The sequence below is a fragment of the Elaeis guineensis genome, chromosome 8, assembly GCF_000442705.2.
Source record: "Elaeis guineensis isolate ETL-2024a chromosome 8, EG11, whole genome shotgun sequence".
Classification (NCBI taxonomy): domain Eukaryota; kingdom Viridiplantae; phylum Streptophyta; class Magnoliopsida; order Arecales; family Arecaceae; genus Elaeis; species Elaeis guineensis.
Window position 1 is genome coordinate 127,279,321 of NC_026000.2, and position 15,279 is coordinate 127,294,599.

Consider the following 15,279-nt stretch of genomic DNA (forward strand, 5'->3'; position numbering starts at 1 on the left):
ACAATATTAGCATGCTATTTTATAACAACAGATACTATGCCTCTCCACTGCTTTAAGGTAAAAAATCGAGAAACCTGTTAATTACTGACACCAAAAATAGTTCCACGTCCATATTTGGAAAAATAAACTACAAGAATTAAGTAAATTTGGTACATTTTCAGTATAAAAGCAGCTAATGTTATTGGAAACATAGAAATAAGCTATGTTATTTTCACTTGTTAAAAATTGCAACTTATAAAGCAAAAAAAAGAAACCGTACATCAAGATGCCTTGAATATATATATATATATATGTGTGTGTGTGTGTGTGTGTGTGTGTGTGTGAAAATTTAAAAAAAAAAAAAAAAAAAAAAAAAAAAAAAAAAAAAGCTAATAGTTATATCTCCAAGCAACCCAAATCAGCATCCATAGCACAATGAATGCGACATTGCGACCCATCATCAAAACTCAATCTCTATATTCACATCCAATCTCACCATTTTGTTTTTTCAATTCTGTTCTCATGAGAAGCTAAGATCAAATTCCGAGCACCCATGACTTACTTGCAATCAACGGAACAATAAAAGATTGAAAAGGAGCTCGCGTAAGAGGAGATCTCCAGACCTCAAAAACTTCAATTTTTTCGTACCTGATAGACGAGAACGACGCGGTGATCGTGGAGTTGCTGGATGATCATGTCGCAGACCGTCGTCTTCCCCGACGCCGAACCCCCGGAAACCCCTACCAAAATCCAATCCACCATCGGAAACCAAGCCAGCTCACAAAACAAGATCGAAAGCACTTCTCAATCGGGGTTCAGATAGAGAGAGAGAGAGAGAGAGAGAGAGAGAGAGAGAGAGAAGTGAGGATTAGACGATTAGGATTAGATGTGGTTGGGGTTACCGATGACGAAGGGCTGGCGGGGAGCGTCGCAGGAGTCGTCGACGGGCATAGGGAAGGCCTTGGCGGAGGAAGGGGAGAAAGGGTCGGAGGGGGAGGAGAGGCGGAGCGAGTCAAGGCGCAGGCCGGTGAAGTGGGCGCCGGTGGCAGCCTCCATCGCCTTCTCCGGCACGAGAACGATCTCTCTCCCTCTCTCTCTGAGTCCAAACTATAAAAGTGAGCGTGAGACTTTGGCTGTCGAACTCCACACGTTGCCTCTCTCTCCAAGTGGAGGGAAGCCGATTGGTGGAGAAGATACCGTTGGCATCTTTTGATTCCTCCACCTCGCAGGCAAAGAGGATCATGGGCCTAACGGCCCGCCCATCCGGCCCAGACAATAAAAATGGGCCCGTCGGACGGGCCTGAGCAAATATAGCACGATCTTAAAATCGAACCGAGCCCGGACAAATTTGAAACTAACCCGGCCCAGCCCAAAAGATAATTGCACATATTTAATAGATGATTTTATATGTTAATTATATTAACTAATCTATATATATATATATATATATATATATATATATATATATATTAAAATAAAGACAACAGTCTTCCATCTAACAGTCTTCCATCTAACAGTCTCCACTGCTTTAAGGTAAAAAATCAAGAAACCTGTTAATTACTGACACCAAAAATAGTTCCACGTCCATATTTGGAAAAATAAACTACAAGAATTAAGTAAATTTGGTACATTTTCAGTATAAAAGCAGCTAATGTTATTGAAAACATAGAAATAAACTATGTTATTTTCACTTGTTAAAAATTGCAATTTATAAAGCAAAAAAAGAAACCGTACATCAAGATGCCTTGAATATATATATATATATATATATATATATATATATATATATATATGTATGTGTGTGTGTGTGTGTGTGTGTGTGTGTGTGTGTGTGTGAAAATTAAAAAAAAAAAAAAGCTAATAGTTATATCTCCAAGCAACCCAAATCAGCATCCATAGCACAATGAATGCGACATTGCGACCCATCATCAAAACTCAATCTCTATATTCACATCCAATCTCACCATTTTGTTTTTTCAATTCTGTTCTCATGAGAAGCTGAGATCAAATCAAAACTTCCGAGCACCCATGACTTACTTGCAATCAACGGAACAATAAAAGATTGAAAAGGAGCTCGCGTAAGAGGAGATCTCCAGACCTCAAAAACTTCAATTTTTTCGTACCTGATAGACGAGAACGACGCGGTGATCGTGGAGTTGCTGGATGATCATGTCGCAGACCGTCGTCTTCCCCGACGCCGAACCCCCGGAAACCCCTACCAAAATCCAATCCACCATCAGAAACCAAGCCAGCTCACAAAACAAGATCGAAAGCACTTCTTAATCGGGGTTCAGATAGAGAGATAGAGAGAGAGAGAGAAGTGAGGATTAGACGATTAGGATTAGATGTGGTTGGGGTTACCGATGACGAAGGGCTGGCGGGGAGCGTCGCAGGAGTCGTCGACGGGCATAGGGAAGGCCTTGGCGGAGGAAGGGGAGAAAGGGTCGGAGGGGGAGGAGAGGCGGAGCGAGTCAAGGCGCAGGCCAGTGAAGTGGGCGCCGGCGGCAGCCTCCATCGCCTTCTCCGGCACGAGAACGATCTCTCTCCCTCTCTCTCTGAGTCCAAACTATAAAAGTGAGCGTGAGACTTTGGCTGTCGAACTCCACACGTTGACTCTCTCTCCAAGTGGAGGGAAGCCGATTGGTGGAGAAGATACCGTTGGCATCTTTTGATTCCTCCACCTCGCAGGCAAAGATGATCATGGGCCTAACGGCCCGCCCATCCGGCCCAGACAATAAAAATGGGCCCTCGGACGGGCCTGAGCAAATATAGCACGATCTAAAAATCGAACCGAGCCCGGACAAATTTGAAACTAACCCGGCCCAGCCCAAAAGATAATTGCACATATTTAATAGATGATTTTATATGTTAATTATATTAACTAATCTATTTAATATATATATATATATATATATATATATATATATATATATATATATATATATATTAAAATAAAGACAACAGCCTTCATGTATTTTTTTTCTGAGGCACCGTTCGCCTCGTGTTTAAGCACATTTTTTTTTTTTGGCTTCGAATCTTCCATCTAACAGTCTTCCATAGCTTCTGCAGCATTTTTTTTTTTTTTTTGCTTCGAACCTTCAGACGACAGCGAAACAGGTCATGGCCGGAAATATTAGTTCGACCACGTCGGTACAAACAAATTGACAACAAACATAATGACAGCCATACTCATGAATTTTAAGGGCTACAATGGATAAATATTTCAGATAATGGAAGGCAAAATTAATAATAGAACCACGGGTTGTTGCAGGATAAACACTGGAGCAAATATGTAACTCGAAAGGCTCAAATTTAACAATTCTTTACATCTTAGCAAACTCTGAGAACATTTTTCCTCTAGGATTACCGAGTTTAAGGTACAAATACTAAGGACAGTCAAGTCTGCATGCTCATTAGTTTTCCTCCATCCTTCCCCAGTACAAGGATCTTCTGATCATCGATATTACCTGCACTGCTTTGAGCGATGCACTTGATGACCATTAACATAAAAAGACATCTGCAATTCTCTCTCTCAATACAAATTTCCACCATCGAACACTTTCTGCAGTATCCAGGGAACAGATGTTTAGTGGCTAATATTCTGGTTCTATATGAACACTGGAATACAGATTGGACATCCTAATAGTGTTGCTCAAGTTGCAGCAACCTAACAGTGGACCGCTGAAGGCCAAAGTCATCTCATAGAGTGATAGCGCCGTCAGGCGGTGCAGGGTCCTGGGCTCATTTTCTGCCTCTCATAAAAACCAAAACTCTGTACCAAGCTTGGAAAGCAACAATGTGCATTTCTCCATGTCCTCTCTTTTCTGTTCTTGGAGTCTCTATTTGGAGTGGCCTCATTGCTGTATACAGAATTGACACCAGAGCAGGGAGTTCCATCTAATGATTTTGGAGGTTGGTGAAGGTTGATTTGGTAATCATCTGGCTTCCCATTCATTTCTAATTTCTTTTCAGAAGCTTTTTGCTCATTGACACCCTTCTCACCATTTGATGTTTCTTGGAGAAGGTCAGCCAGTTTTCTTCTACCAATTGGAGAAGGTTCTGATTTGGAGTCAGGAAATTTGTCCACAAAGAAAGCATTGTCCGGTCGAGGTGTTGCAACTGTGCATGTCTGGTGATTTGGGGTACTGCCACGAGATGGAGTAAATTCTGCAAAAAAGAAATAAACTACTATACTCTTGAAAAAAAAAGGAAATAATACTTACAAGCATAGAATTAGATTTTAGAAAGAGAAAAAAAAAAAAAAAAAGGGAAATCACATTCCTGAGGCTACAGTGGTTTTACCTCCATTGACACTGTAGAAATCATCTTCACAGTCAGAGTCTAACCATGCCCGTGAATCAAAGAAGATCTCCTCTTTGCTACCTGCTAAGTCAGAGAAGAAGAGCTATTCAATGGAAAGGATTATACTACTTCAAAGGTCAGCGCTAAAAGTCCAACAGATGGACTTTTTTTTGTTAATGCAAGTCAACCAAGCAACCCACAACAATCAAACAGTTATAGTGGCTGCCCTTCATTTTCTTTGATTAGATTAAAGCAGTTGTGCATGATACATTCTACAAAAGCTCTGAACCATGGATATTTAATTTGAGGCTCTCTTATTTCAGAAATCTTAATGGGAACAAAGATTATGAAATAGGGAATTTAAGATAAAGCAAATTATCAGTAGAAGGTTACCACACACTAAGTCTTAGTTAACTAACAAAAGGGCTGATAAGTGAAAACATTTATTTTTCAGAAACTTTAAATATTTATTAAATTGATCCCTCATACAACAATTGTTTTGATTTATGTTGTTTATTCGAGAAGGTTACATTATACTTAAACCAAGCAATGAGTGGAAAACTTTAGCAAATATTGCCCAATAGTAATATGATAAAAGCATAATTGCATCCAATGCAGAAATGAAAGAAAGCAACCATGAGGAGTTCAGCCAAACTACGACATTCAAGTCCACATTAAGGAAGCTAACTTCCAATTCAACTAAATATCACAGAGCTATCCTAGGCAACTACGTTCAAAGTTAGTCCTTTCAAGGCTGCAATTTTTAGACTTTTAGTGACACATTGATCCTTTTTTTTTTTTCCCACAAACAATTGGACAAAACAACCCAGCAACGCATATCATCCCTGCCCAAGCCCATGGTGGTAGAACACCATAAGGCAAGCCATTTATTGCAGTTTGCTGTAGCAAACAAGGGAAAGAACATTTGGTACTGCTGACAAGCCGTACCTCAAGTGAACTACTATGCAGTGGATGACAGTGGACATTCCACCTGAGGATCAAAAAACTCTATTATCTAGTCATCTCCATTCATTTCTGTGATATTTTCATGTTGATTTTTGACTGTAAGTGTGGGTCAACAACTTGGATCTCTTCGTACTAGATTTCAAAATTCACTCGGACTGCCTGTCTGCCAACATGCGCATAGAGGATACATGGTAGAACACTCCCTGCCTCTCGCTTGAATATTTCTGTTTTCCTCTTTGGTTGAATTCTACCCCTCCTTTGATATGTTAAAGACCATTCACTATGACTATTTTCATTGTTGATGATCTATGAAAACAATACAGTCAAAAAAAAAAAAAAAAAGATTCACCAACCTGACAGTTCCCACCTGAGAAAACAGCAAACAAATTCAATGGGTAAACAACCACCGATATATTGTCAATTTAAATATGTTTCCAGATGCTTATTCTATCTCCCTTCCCAATCACAAATATACGCATCCTGAATTCACTGTAGTGCCTTGGTTTAAAAACTTTCTTCCTCATAGTCCACTATTCAAATTCTTTACCAACAAAGCCTTGTCACCAGTGTCTATCTTTTTTATATCATAAGCCACCTTGTATAGGCTTGTAAACCCTTTCCTAGCTTCCAAAATAAAGACTCCTTTGAAACCCTAAATCTGTGTAAAAAATGTCTAGGTTAAATATTAGATGCCAGACAAGCTGTTGATGTATATACAGAACAATATGTTTTAAGATCAGTTTCCTTGCAGAAAACAAAAATTTAGCACATAGTCAACCAGTGCTTAGTAAAGCCCTCTAAAAACAGGTCCCAAAACTTCTCTGCCAGAACATGACAAGGGCCAAATAACTTCATTCAACTTCACAAACATCTAAAAGCAAGTTTTAATTTCTTGTTAAATCAAAGGTGAGAATTGTCATTCAGTCTGTCTACACTGATCATCGTACTCATTGTTCAGTGGTAGCTTGTTTCAAAATAAGGCAATAAGGCAGCATTCTTTCTAGGACAGAAATGGAATAGAACTTGTTGACTAGCTATGGTCATAGATTTCCTTGGCAGATGTTTCCATCGACCCCTCTGCACAAGGTTCCATTTTGCATTTATAAGCCTAACAAATACTGCAATTTTAAGAGTTAGAAACTTCTAATCTTGCAAGCTATCGAAGTTTGGATTTAGTAATTTGTGCCCATCTATGTTACCTAGACAATTCATTTTTAAGCTGTTTGGAAGTGTCGACACTTTTGGACACCTGCATGGAACGGCATGACATGACATGGCTGGACACTCCAATTGGAAGTGTCCAACTGATGTCAACAAGTAATGTTGGACCTTGGTACTTTCATTGGGAGGGACTCTTAGTTTTAAGTGTTGGACACTTTAAGTGAAGCGACTTGAGATTTTGTGGGACATTTGGAGTGAAATGTCCTTGTAATTTTTTTTTTTTTAATTTAAAGTTATCACAATTACATGAAACTTTAAGCAAAATGCATTTATTTTTTAAAATAGCAATGTATCACAGTTAATTATCAATTTACGTATCTTAGACATCTTAAATAACTTCAAATAAATCTAGCAAGTAAATTAAACAACTTGCAAACTCATAGCTACTTCAATTAAAAACACACAAAAAAACAAAACATGTGTTTATGCATGTAATATGTAAATATGTTTTACATGTTCTATGCCCTCATGCCTAGACTTTTGGAAGCGATCGTGTCTAAAAACACTTGGACACTTGGCATACATGCCAAGTATCTAGGTAACATTGGTGCCCTCCACCAACTTGTCGACTAGCTGATGAATGTTGCATCTACTTGATGAGGTTTTTTTTTAAATAAAAAATAGTGAACTAATATGTAACAATTTAGTGGCAGCACGTGCATTTGGTCTCAATTCAATGTGAATGCAATAGTTGATCCATAAAATGGAATGCATTATGTTGCCTTCGTATGAATAAAAATATCAAATACAAACCTTTCTAAATACTCACCAACAGCTTCCCTTAAAACTTTTAATTCATAATTGGGCCTGGAAATATAGCTTCATCATACTTAACATTCAACAAGTGTTATCACATCACCACCACAAACCTTAACAAGTATAGGAACACAAAGGACGTTGCTAACAAAATTAAGAGTAACATACTTTGACCAGGGTAAGGTGTTAATCTTCTTCTGAGAGACAAAAAAAAGCACACATCTATTTTCATATCAAATACTTCAAAGTAAAGCCTCTATCCTCACCAAACTTCTACTCAAATCATTTCTATCTGAATTATTTGTTTAAAATTTTCAATGTGGTAGTTAAGTATGGAAACAACGATGATAGGTTATTGTTAGGAGCCAAGGATTCAAAATTTCAAATAGGATATAAAATTGCTTGCATTTGCCAATTGTTGATGGAATTAATCACATCAATTAATTTCTTGTTATGGCCAATGCTTAATATATCCCCATCCATATCAGACACATAAGTTTTCGAGTGAATTGTAGGGCAACAGCCTCATGACAGGTAATTCCAATAGTTAATAATTTTATTGATTGGAATAAAAAAAAGCTGTTTATGGGTTTCAAATCTTGTCAGAATAGTATACCAAATTTCTGAACCAAGATACATATAATAGTCACATTTCCCAAAATTTATTTTCTAGGGAGATTTTCACATTAATGTCATCGATGGGAGATGAAGAAGCAAAGTGACAAAGGAAAAGAAATACCATCATAGCATCTTGAAGTAAACAAATAGTTATCTTTAAGTGGAGAAAAAACCAACAGAAATAAAGGCACTCAAGCATATTATTTCTAAAATCCCGACAGTTTTAAGGACCAGATTTTGTCAATTTAAAATTATTAAAACATTTGAAATATCCAATTATAGCTTAAATTTACCAAAAACCATATAAAAAAGTAGTAAAACACATTGTTTATCGAGTAATTGATAATAATTAAAATAAATTATATGTCAGGGAGCTCAAGTACTTAATTTCTGTTGCTTAAGTGGATTTACGCCCAAAAGGATATAGTAAATAATAAGTACAGCGGAAGAGCACTATCACATATAACATGTTGAAGCATTGGCTGAGATGCTTTGGTTACTAAAAAAAGATGAGTGAAGACTTAATTAATCTAGATAGAAATGCTCGAGAAGAATTTTTCTTTCATACACGGTGTTAGACAAAAGGTGCACTAGTTATCAAGTACAAGAAGGAAAGAAACGACCTATCTCAAAAGGCTGTTCAGCAGCTCCTGAGTGCTTGCAGTTATGAGTTAAACAGTCAGCAACAGTGCGTTACTTACCCATCATAATATGATTACATATTCCCATGCTCTGACTTAAATTGATACAATAGACCGGAGTCAGAAATATATGGCTCATCAAATGAGTCAGAGCAGCAATCAGTAATATCAAATTAATCTACATTAGTGCAAGTTGGCTAGAAGGAAAGCTGCACCCTTTTCTTCTCCTCCTTTTGATTGCACATAATAACGTCGAGATATAACCACTATTTAACATAAATACAAATGAATTTCTCGAAGGGCTTGCCCTTAGAGGAGGACCAGGGTTCATATGTTGGGCATTGCTCACAAAAAAAAAAAAAAAAAAAAGAGATTTGTTAATTAATATGATGAGACAAAAGAATAAGTACCAGAATAAAGAAACTATAAATGACTGCAAACCAAAAAAAAAAAAAAAAAGGAAGAGGAAACTACAAATAAAGCAGGCTTTAATAAGTCATGAATAAAAAAAGTTATCATAATAACACTTCCAAAGTGATAGAGAAATGGATGCTAAAATATCCCTTAGTATACATCAGCCATGATCATGTATCAAATAAAAAATAGATATCCTCACCCAACAATTTGAGCACTTCCCATGCTATGAGCATTTGACCATCCAAATTTCTTAATTAGATAATCCAGTTTGATGATTCGATATTTCAATTACAAGAGCTAAAAGGGTACTATTAAATTAATCATAACCCAAACTCGTCTCAAGAGTAATTTATCATTCATGCATCAAACTGGTATATTAAAACCAGAACTTCAACAACAACGAAACAACCCAATCCTTCAAATAATGAATACAATATGAATAAAAATATAAAGATAATATTAACTATCCAGCTCCAAGTTACCTTCCACAACTCCATATTCAGTATTTACAAACAAAGTCTCCAATACGAACGAATAAAAACCTACTCATGCATTTAAATAGATATATATTTAGACGAAATTAGCATTAAGCGGAAAAAAAACTATTTTTTAAATCCACCAACCCCACAGGCTTTCTTTTTTCTTTCACTAAAACAAAAAAAAATTAAATTAAATTAAAAAAATAAAAAAAGAGTAAATGGCTTCGAAGGAACATACCAAACTCTGGGCTTCTAAGACCTACTCCAGAGTCCACCACGTTGTCCTTGAAATCGAATCCACCAACTGAGCTCTGACCATTCAAAGGCTTCTCTTTGGCAGGGGAGGGAATGAAGAATCTCTTGGCCTTGGAGCCTAAACCCAGTCGAAATCCCATGGCGGAGTCCGGATTCTTCTGAACCGAAGCGCAAGAACCCATCTTTATACTCTGCTCACCTCGCGGCCTCAAAGCACTGATTTTTCCACCGTTAGAAGAGTGGGAAGAGAGAGAGTGTGAGCGATGAAGAGAGAGAACGCAGAAAAAAAGTATAAAAAATAGATAAAAAAGAATTTTTATGAAAAGATAATAGATTCTACCTGGATTAAAGAAGGTATACCAAAGATTCCATTTTGCTTGGAGATGGAGATACTCAGGGTAGTCCCCGGCTCTTCCAAGGCAGAGACAGAGAGAGAAATGGGTGTTACGCTCTATGTCTCATTAAAGGAAGGGAGTTAGGGGCAACGAGAGAGAGAGAGAGGGAGAGACAGGAGAGGGGTGGACAAGAAAGGAAGTGAAGACCAGGACTTGGCACTTAATGCCATATGTGGGGCCCACAGTCTTGAATCAGGACATTTTTCTTTCTCCTTCCTATTCATTGGATGTTGCCATTTCCATGTGCATTCCAAGATTTTTAACTTAAAAATGTTGGTTCCTGGATACGGTTCCTAGATATACTACGTTGTCGTCGACTTGGTTGCCAGATATTGGACTTGTTTGATTTGCAGGAAGTATTTTTTTTTTTTAATTTAAATATTTTTTTTATAAAATTGATGTTTGAATATATGATAATAAAAAATAATTTTTATATATTTAATTAATCATGAAAGACTTTATCTGGTTTAATTCTTAATAAAATATATGTTATCCCAGTTTTCATTTCATAGAGATTGGACTTTCCAATATTCTACAATTTTTTTTTTATTTGAAACGTGGAAATCCTATTTCCATAAATATATTATTGTTTCATCCTTATTTTTTGAAAACTCCTTTCAAATGCGAGGTCTTCCATTATTTCTCCGTTGATCATATTTCACTTCTCTTTCTACAAATCTGATGAACCTTAATTAGAAAGAGGGAGAATATTATTCATGTGCCTAGTGAAGGATGTATTATGGGTTTAGAGTAAGAATACTGTAACTTTAGGAAGAAAGGTCCACCAAATCATCATATGAATCAGACGGTTTAGGAGTACTGTATCAAAATCAATCAAAAATCAGGATTTTTTTTTTTTCGTTACAAAAAATCAGGATTGTTTGGCTACCCAAAATGAATAGAGTTACAACTAATGATCTAAAATGTGCCGAAACCGATGGATTCCATTCGGTTCGGATGGTTCTAACTCAATTCACCTGTTCTCGGATGCTCCCAATTCATTTGGTTTCGAATGGTTCTAACCTAAATCGCATAGGTTGAAGTTGGTCTTTTGTTTAAAATCCCTCCCTCTCTGTTCTGTCAATACACATGTGCATAGAAAACTTTCTTGGCTGCATGAAATAGGTATCATCTTTGGGGCATTGACTATGCATATAAAAGCATTTAGGAGTATTTGATTTACATTAAAAATCCAACTAGGACTAAAAGAAAAACCTTATATGATGCATGACATTTGGATAGATCGGAGATAACATAATCTGCAAAAATTGTTTAAGAAATAGGTGATCAACTTTTGGCTGCTGTGTATTCGAAGATTTAGCGTGAACGTAATGTAAGAATTTTTCTCAAAAATAATGATTCAGTGTTTATCATGATTCAAAAAATTCTTCATTTTTTTCAAAGTTGGAGCACTATGTACCAAAAATTTGAAAATCTACATAGACACCTATAGAAAAAACTAAAATCCTGGGCACAGACAATAAGGTGATCTTCTGAATTTGTTGTAGTATCAATTTTTTTTAATTTTTTAAATTTTGTAACCATTGTAAGCAGTTACCCTCCATTATTAACTTCAAATTTTTTTTGTAAATCTCTATTGTCATGTATATATTATGATTTTAATAAAATGGAGGTAGCTCACCTGCCTACTTCCTCAATCAGAAAAAAAAAAAAATTTCCCATATTGGATTGGTAACTTAGTAATCAACTAGCTATCATCAACTTCTCATGTCCTGCAGCTCTTGCATCAAATTTTGCAAGTCATACGAGGGTTTATTCACGCGTATGAGACGGCACCACTAGCATTAGTAAATTTATGGGAGAGAAAAAGAATGCACTCGTAGAAACTAGAGTATATTTATTAATTTTTTACCTAGTATTTTAGTTAAAGATGCATTACATTACTAGCAACTGCTATTCTGGAGAATAGACCGTAGTTTTGTTCTTTGTGCCTGATGGAGGAGAGGATATGGATAAGAAAGGTCGGGTAGGAGGCGAAGATTTTTTTTTGATTTTTTTTGTCAAAAAAAAAAATCTGGGTCTCTTTTTTATTGGCTGCCGCCGGGCGCAAACGCGTGGAAGGTAGTGTGAGAATTTCCATCATGGTCGGCTGTCTGAACTGGACAATTTGGATTGCAATATTCATACATGGAATTGATAGCCTACCTTCTTCTGTGGGGACTAAAGAGGAGAAATTTCTATGAAGTTTTAATTTAAAAAAAATTCTTAAAATTTTTAGTTGATTTAAATATTTTAAAATATCTTTTTGGCTTTCATATCAGATATGTGAAAGGAAGTTTTCTCATTTAAATAGAAATGTCATCACATGGGCCCAAGCCAAGCTTTGGAGAAAGTAGGATGGTAATTACATATGGATCTGTGCACGTGCTTGGCTTCGGGTTGCTGGTCATATCGTGGGTGCAGCGGTGGGTTCGAATTTTTTTTTATAAAATTAATATAATAATAAAAATAAATAATTTTTAAAATAATAATAATAAAATATTTTTTAAATAATAAAATTTTTAAAAAATAATAATATATAATATTTTAAATATTTTTTATAATAAAATAATATAAAAATATTATACGCATCGTCTATCGCATAATGGATAGCATCGATCACATGCAACGTTCATCACACGATGTGCGACCTCACGAGATCTCATGTAGCCGTACGTAGCTATTCATCGTCCGATGGATGGTGCATGCTGTGCATGCATCAGGTGATGCACAGCAGGAGATTCATATTTTTAAATATAAAAAATAAATAAATAAAATTAAAATAAAATATTAAAAAATAAATAAAAATAATTAATAAAAAAATAATCAAAATAGTGTAAGAGAGAAAGAAAGATAAGATACGTGAGTCATTAAAGAAAAAAATACATATCATAATTATTTTTTTAATATATTTTTTTATTTTTTATTTTTTTAAAAATTTATATAAAATATAATATTAATTTATAAAATTAATAAGATTATTTTTAAATTTTTATATATATATATAATATTATTTTATTTTTTTAAGGAATCAATTGATCCCATATTTAACCGCTTACATCCGTCAATGCGTGGGTGCATCATGTATGTATGCACCATCCACCAGTGCTCTGTCTCCCGACAAGGGACTTCTCTTGTCCCTGGTTAGTGCTCTGAGACGGAGACTCCATCACTCTCTTTTTCACTTAATGTTTTTGGCTATCTTTCTTTTTGGGCATTTAAAGAAGTTGGTCGAGCCAAGGCTCCCAGCGATTGTGCTCTTGTATTTTTTTTTTTGGTAAAAAGATAAGCCTTTCATTTGAAGCAAGAACTGTAGCAATACAGGTACAAAAGAGGCCTGAAAAACATGAACAGCGAGCAGACCGAAGAAAGCAGTGATGTATTACCAGATAGAATGTAAAAAAGGAGGTGTTAAAAAATAATTTTGGCTAAAAGCTATACAGAACAACTAGTATGTCACCATAATAAGGAAGAGAAGCTGCGTAGACATATGAGCAAAAGAAATCTTCACCCAAAACGGAAAACACAACTGAGATGAAGTAATCTCATCTCCAAGGGACTTGAAAAAAATAGATTAGGATAAAGAATATGGTCTAAGGGTATTCCATTTACAGGGAACTAGAGATAAATTTACGATTCTATTTTCAACTTAAAAACAGCTTTTCAAATGAGTTTTATATAAGTATCCATCCATTATTAATGCAGTAGTTTATTCAATAGTCCAACAATCCCTAATAACTTTTCAGGATAATCCCTAATAACTTCTCCTAATAAATATAAGGGCGTTCCAGACGCATCCATTATTCTGTTCAACAGTCCAACAACCCCTAACAACTTCTCCTAACAAATACACTCATGCTCTCTTTATAAAAGCATTCCAAGACTCTAGCTTTTATGAAATATAATGCAATTATATGGTATCAGAGCCAGCAGCTACACAGCACCCGATCACCCTCTCTCTCTCCACCATGGCTCTTGTTCCCTGCCAAACCCCTGCTCCCACCACACCCACCATTACCATCCTCAACTTTTCTTTGCTGAAACTCACAAAAGACAACTATCTCTCGTGGAAAACCCAATACTTTCCACTGCTTAGGAGTTACGATCTGCTAGGCCTGGTTGACGGGCAGAGCCTTGTCCTCTGTGACAATCCCAGCTATTACACAAGCCATCCAAGATGACGGCTCTATGTCTCCTCCTACTGCTCCTGCAACTCCCAACCTGGCCTATGTTGCATGGGTGAAGAGAGACCAATAGGTCCTCGACTGGCTCATCTCCTCCGTTAGCAGGTCCATGCTCACCCTGGTGGTGGGTCTCATATCTTCTCGTACCATCTAGGTTGCCCTCGAATGCACTTTTGTTTTGCATTTGCGTGCGAGAGTTCTATGGCTACGCCACCAACTCCATAAAATCCGCAAAGGCTCCTCTTCGGTCATTGAGTACATCCAATACATCAAAGTAGTCTCTGACTCTTTTGCTGCCATCGGTGAGCCTCTCAATGACACCGATCTCATCATGCAGGTTCTCACTAGTTTGGACTCTTCTTTTGATGCCTTCATTCCGTCCATTATCACAAACCTCACCAACTATAGCCTTGAAGATCCGTATGCCCTCTTTCTAGCTCATAAGACTTATGCAAACCCAAGGAACACCTGCTGCTCCGACCCAACCCATTTTTCTTGCTGTCCATCAAGCTGTGCATTGCACCAACTCTACTGCTCAGCACCCCATGCAGCATCAGACTTCTGCAGCACCTTCCTTGGGCGGATGTGGAGGCCGTAGTAACAACCATAGCCATGGACGTGGCGGATGGCAGCAACGCCCTTCGAAGTGCCAAATTTGTTGTCAGGATGGGCACCGTGCTCTTGAGTGCCCCCATTGCTTTGATGCCAATATCACCACGATGGTGCCACCAGCTGCCAACCAGCACATGACAGTTGCGTACATTGCTCATGCACCGACTAATCAAGGCAACAAATCGAGGACATCTCTGCCTGGTTTTCAGATTCTGGAATGACTCATCATGTCACTCCGGACTACTACCAACTGAATGATCCAACTTTCTACGTTGGTGCTGATCAGTTGGCTATCGAAAATGGTGCAGGTTTGTGCATTAGACACACTGGTTCCACTACTATCCCAACTTACTCTCATTCTTTTCATCTTAAGAATATTCTTCACATCTCTTCTATTATACGTAACCACCTTTTAGTGCATCAATGCACCAAAGACAACAATATTTTTATTGAG

General features: G+C 36.8%; 2 protein-coding genes across 6 annotated transcripts in view; both read right to left on the reverse strand.

Annotated features, from left to right (window-relative positions):
* LOC105049675 (uridine/cytidine kinase UKL1, chloroplastic) overlaps positions 1-2,580 on the reverse strand; it is a 28,618-nt gene extending 26,038 nt beyond the window's left edge. For 3 of the 4 annotated variants that reach the window (XR_012133867.1, XR_012133866.1, XM_073242508.1), the window contains exons 1-4: positions 2,341-2,580; positions 2,103-2,194; positions 882-1,086; positions 628-719 (exon numbers count right to left, since the gene is read on the reverse strand). Coding sequence is in view for 2 of the 4 variants with exons in the window: in XM_073242508.1 (XP_073098609.1) it covers positions 628-719; positions 882-1,086; positions 2,103-2,194; positions 2,341-2,494 (543 nt within the window). In the remaining 2 variants the exon portion in view is untranslated. The remainder of the gene's footprint in view (positions 1-627; positions 720-881; positions 1,087-2,102; positions 2,195-2,340) is intronic. The other variant, XM_073242507.1, reaches the window with a different exon arrangement.
* Positions 2,581-3,268: 688 nt separating this feature from the next.
* On the reverse strand, positions 3,269-10,138 carry LOC105049673 (uncharacterized protein At3g27210). 2 transcript variants are annotated; one of them, XM_010929407.4, is made up of 4 exons: positions 9,975-10,138; positions 9,618-9,850; positions 4,282-4,365; positions 3,269-4,146 (listed from the first exon to the last, which is right to left on the reverse strand). In XM_010929407.4, exons 2-4 carry the CDS (start codon positions 9,814-9,816, stop codon positions 3,698-3,700), a joined length of 732 nt encoding a protein of 243 aa, XP_010927709.1. In that variant the 5' UTR covers positions 9,817-9,850; positions 9,975-10,138; the 3' UTR covers positions 3,269-3,697. The 2 variants fall into 2 exon arrangements, with proteins under 2 accessions (XP_010927709.1, XP_010927710.1); XM_010929408.4 differs by having other exon boundaries at positions 4,282-4,362; positions 9,975-10,134.
* Positions 10,139-15,279: the final 5,141 nt, after the last annotated feature.

Coding starts and splice junctions, on each gene's coding strand:
- LOC105049673 (XM_010929407.4), bottom strand. CDS start 9,816: ATGGGTTCTTGCGCTTCGGTTCAGAAGAATCCGGACTCCGCCATGGGA. Junction 4,366..9,617: donor TCTTAGAAGCCCAGAGTTTG/GTATGTTCCTTC, acceptor TCTCTGACTTAG/CAGGTAGCAAAGAGGAGATC. Junction 4,147..4,281: donor TTTCTACAGTGTCAATGGAG/GTAAAACCACTG, acceptor TCTTTTTTGCAG/AATTTACTCCATCTCGTGGC.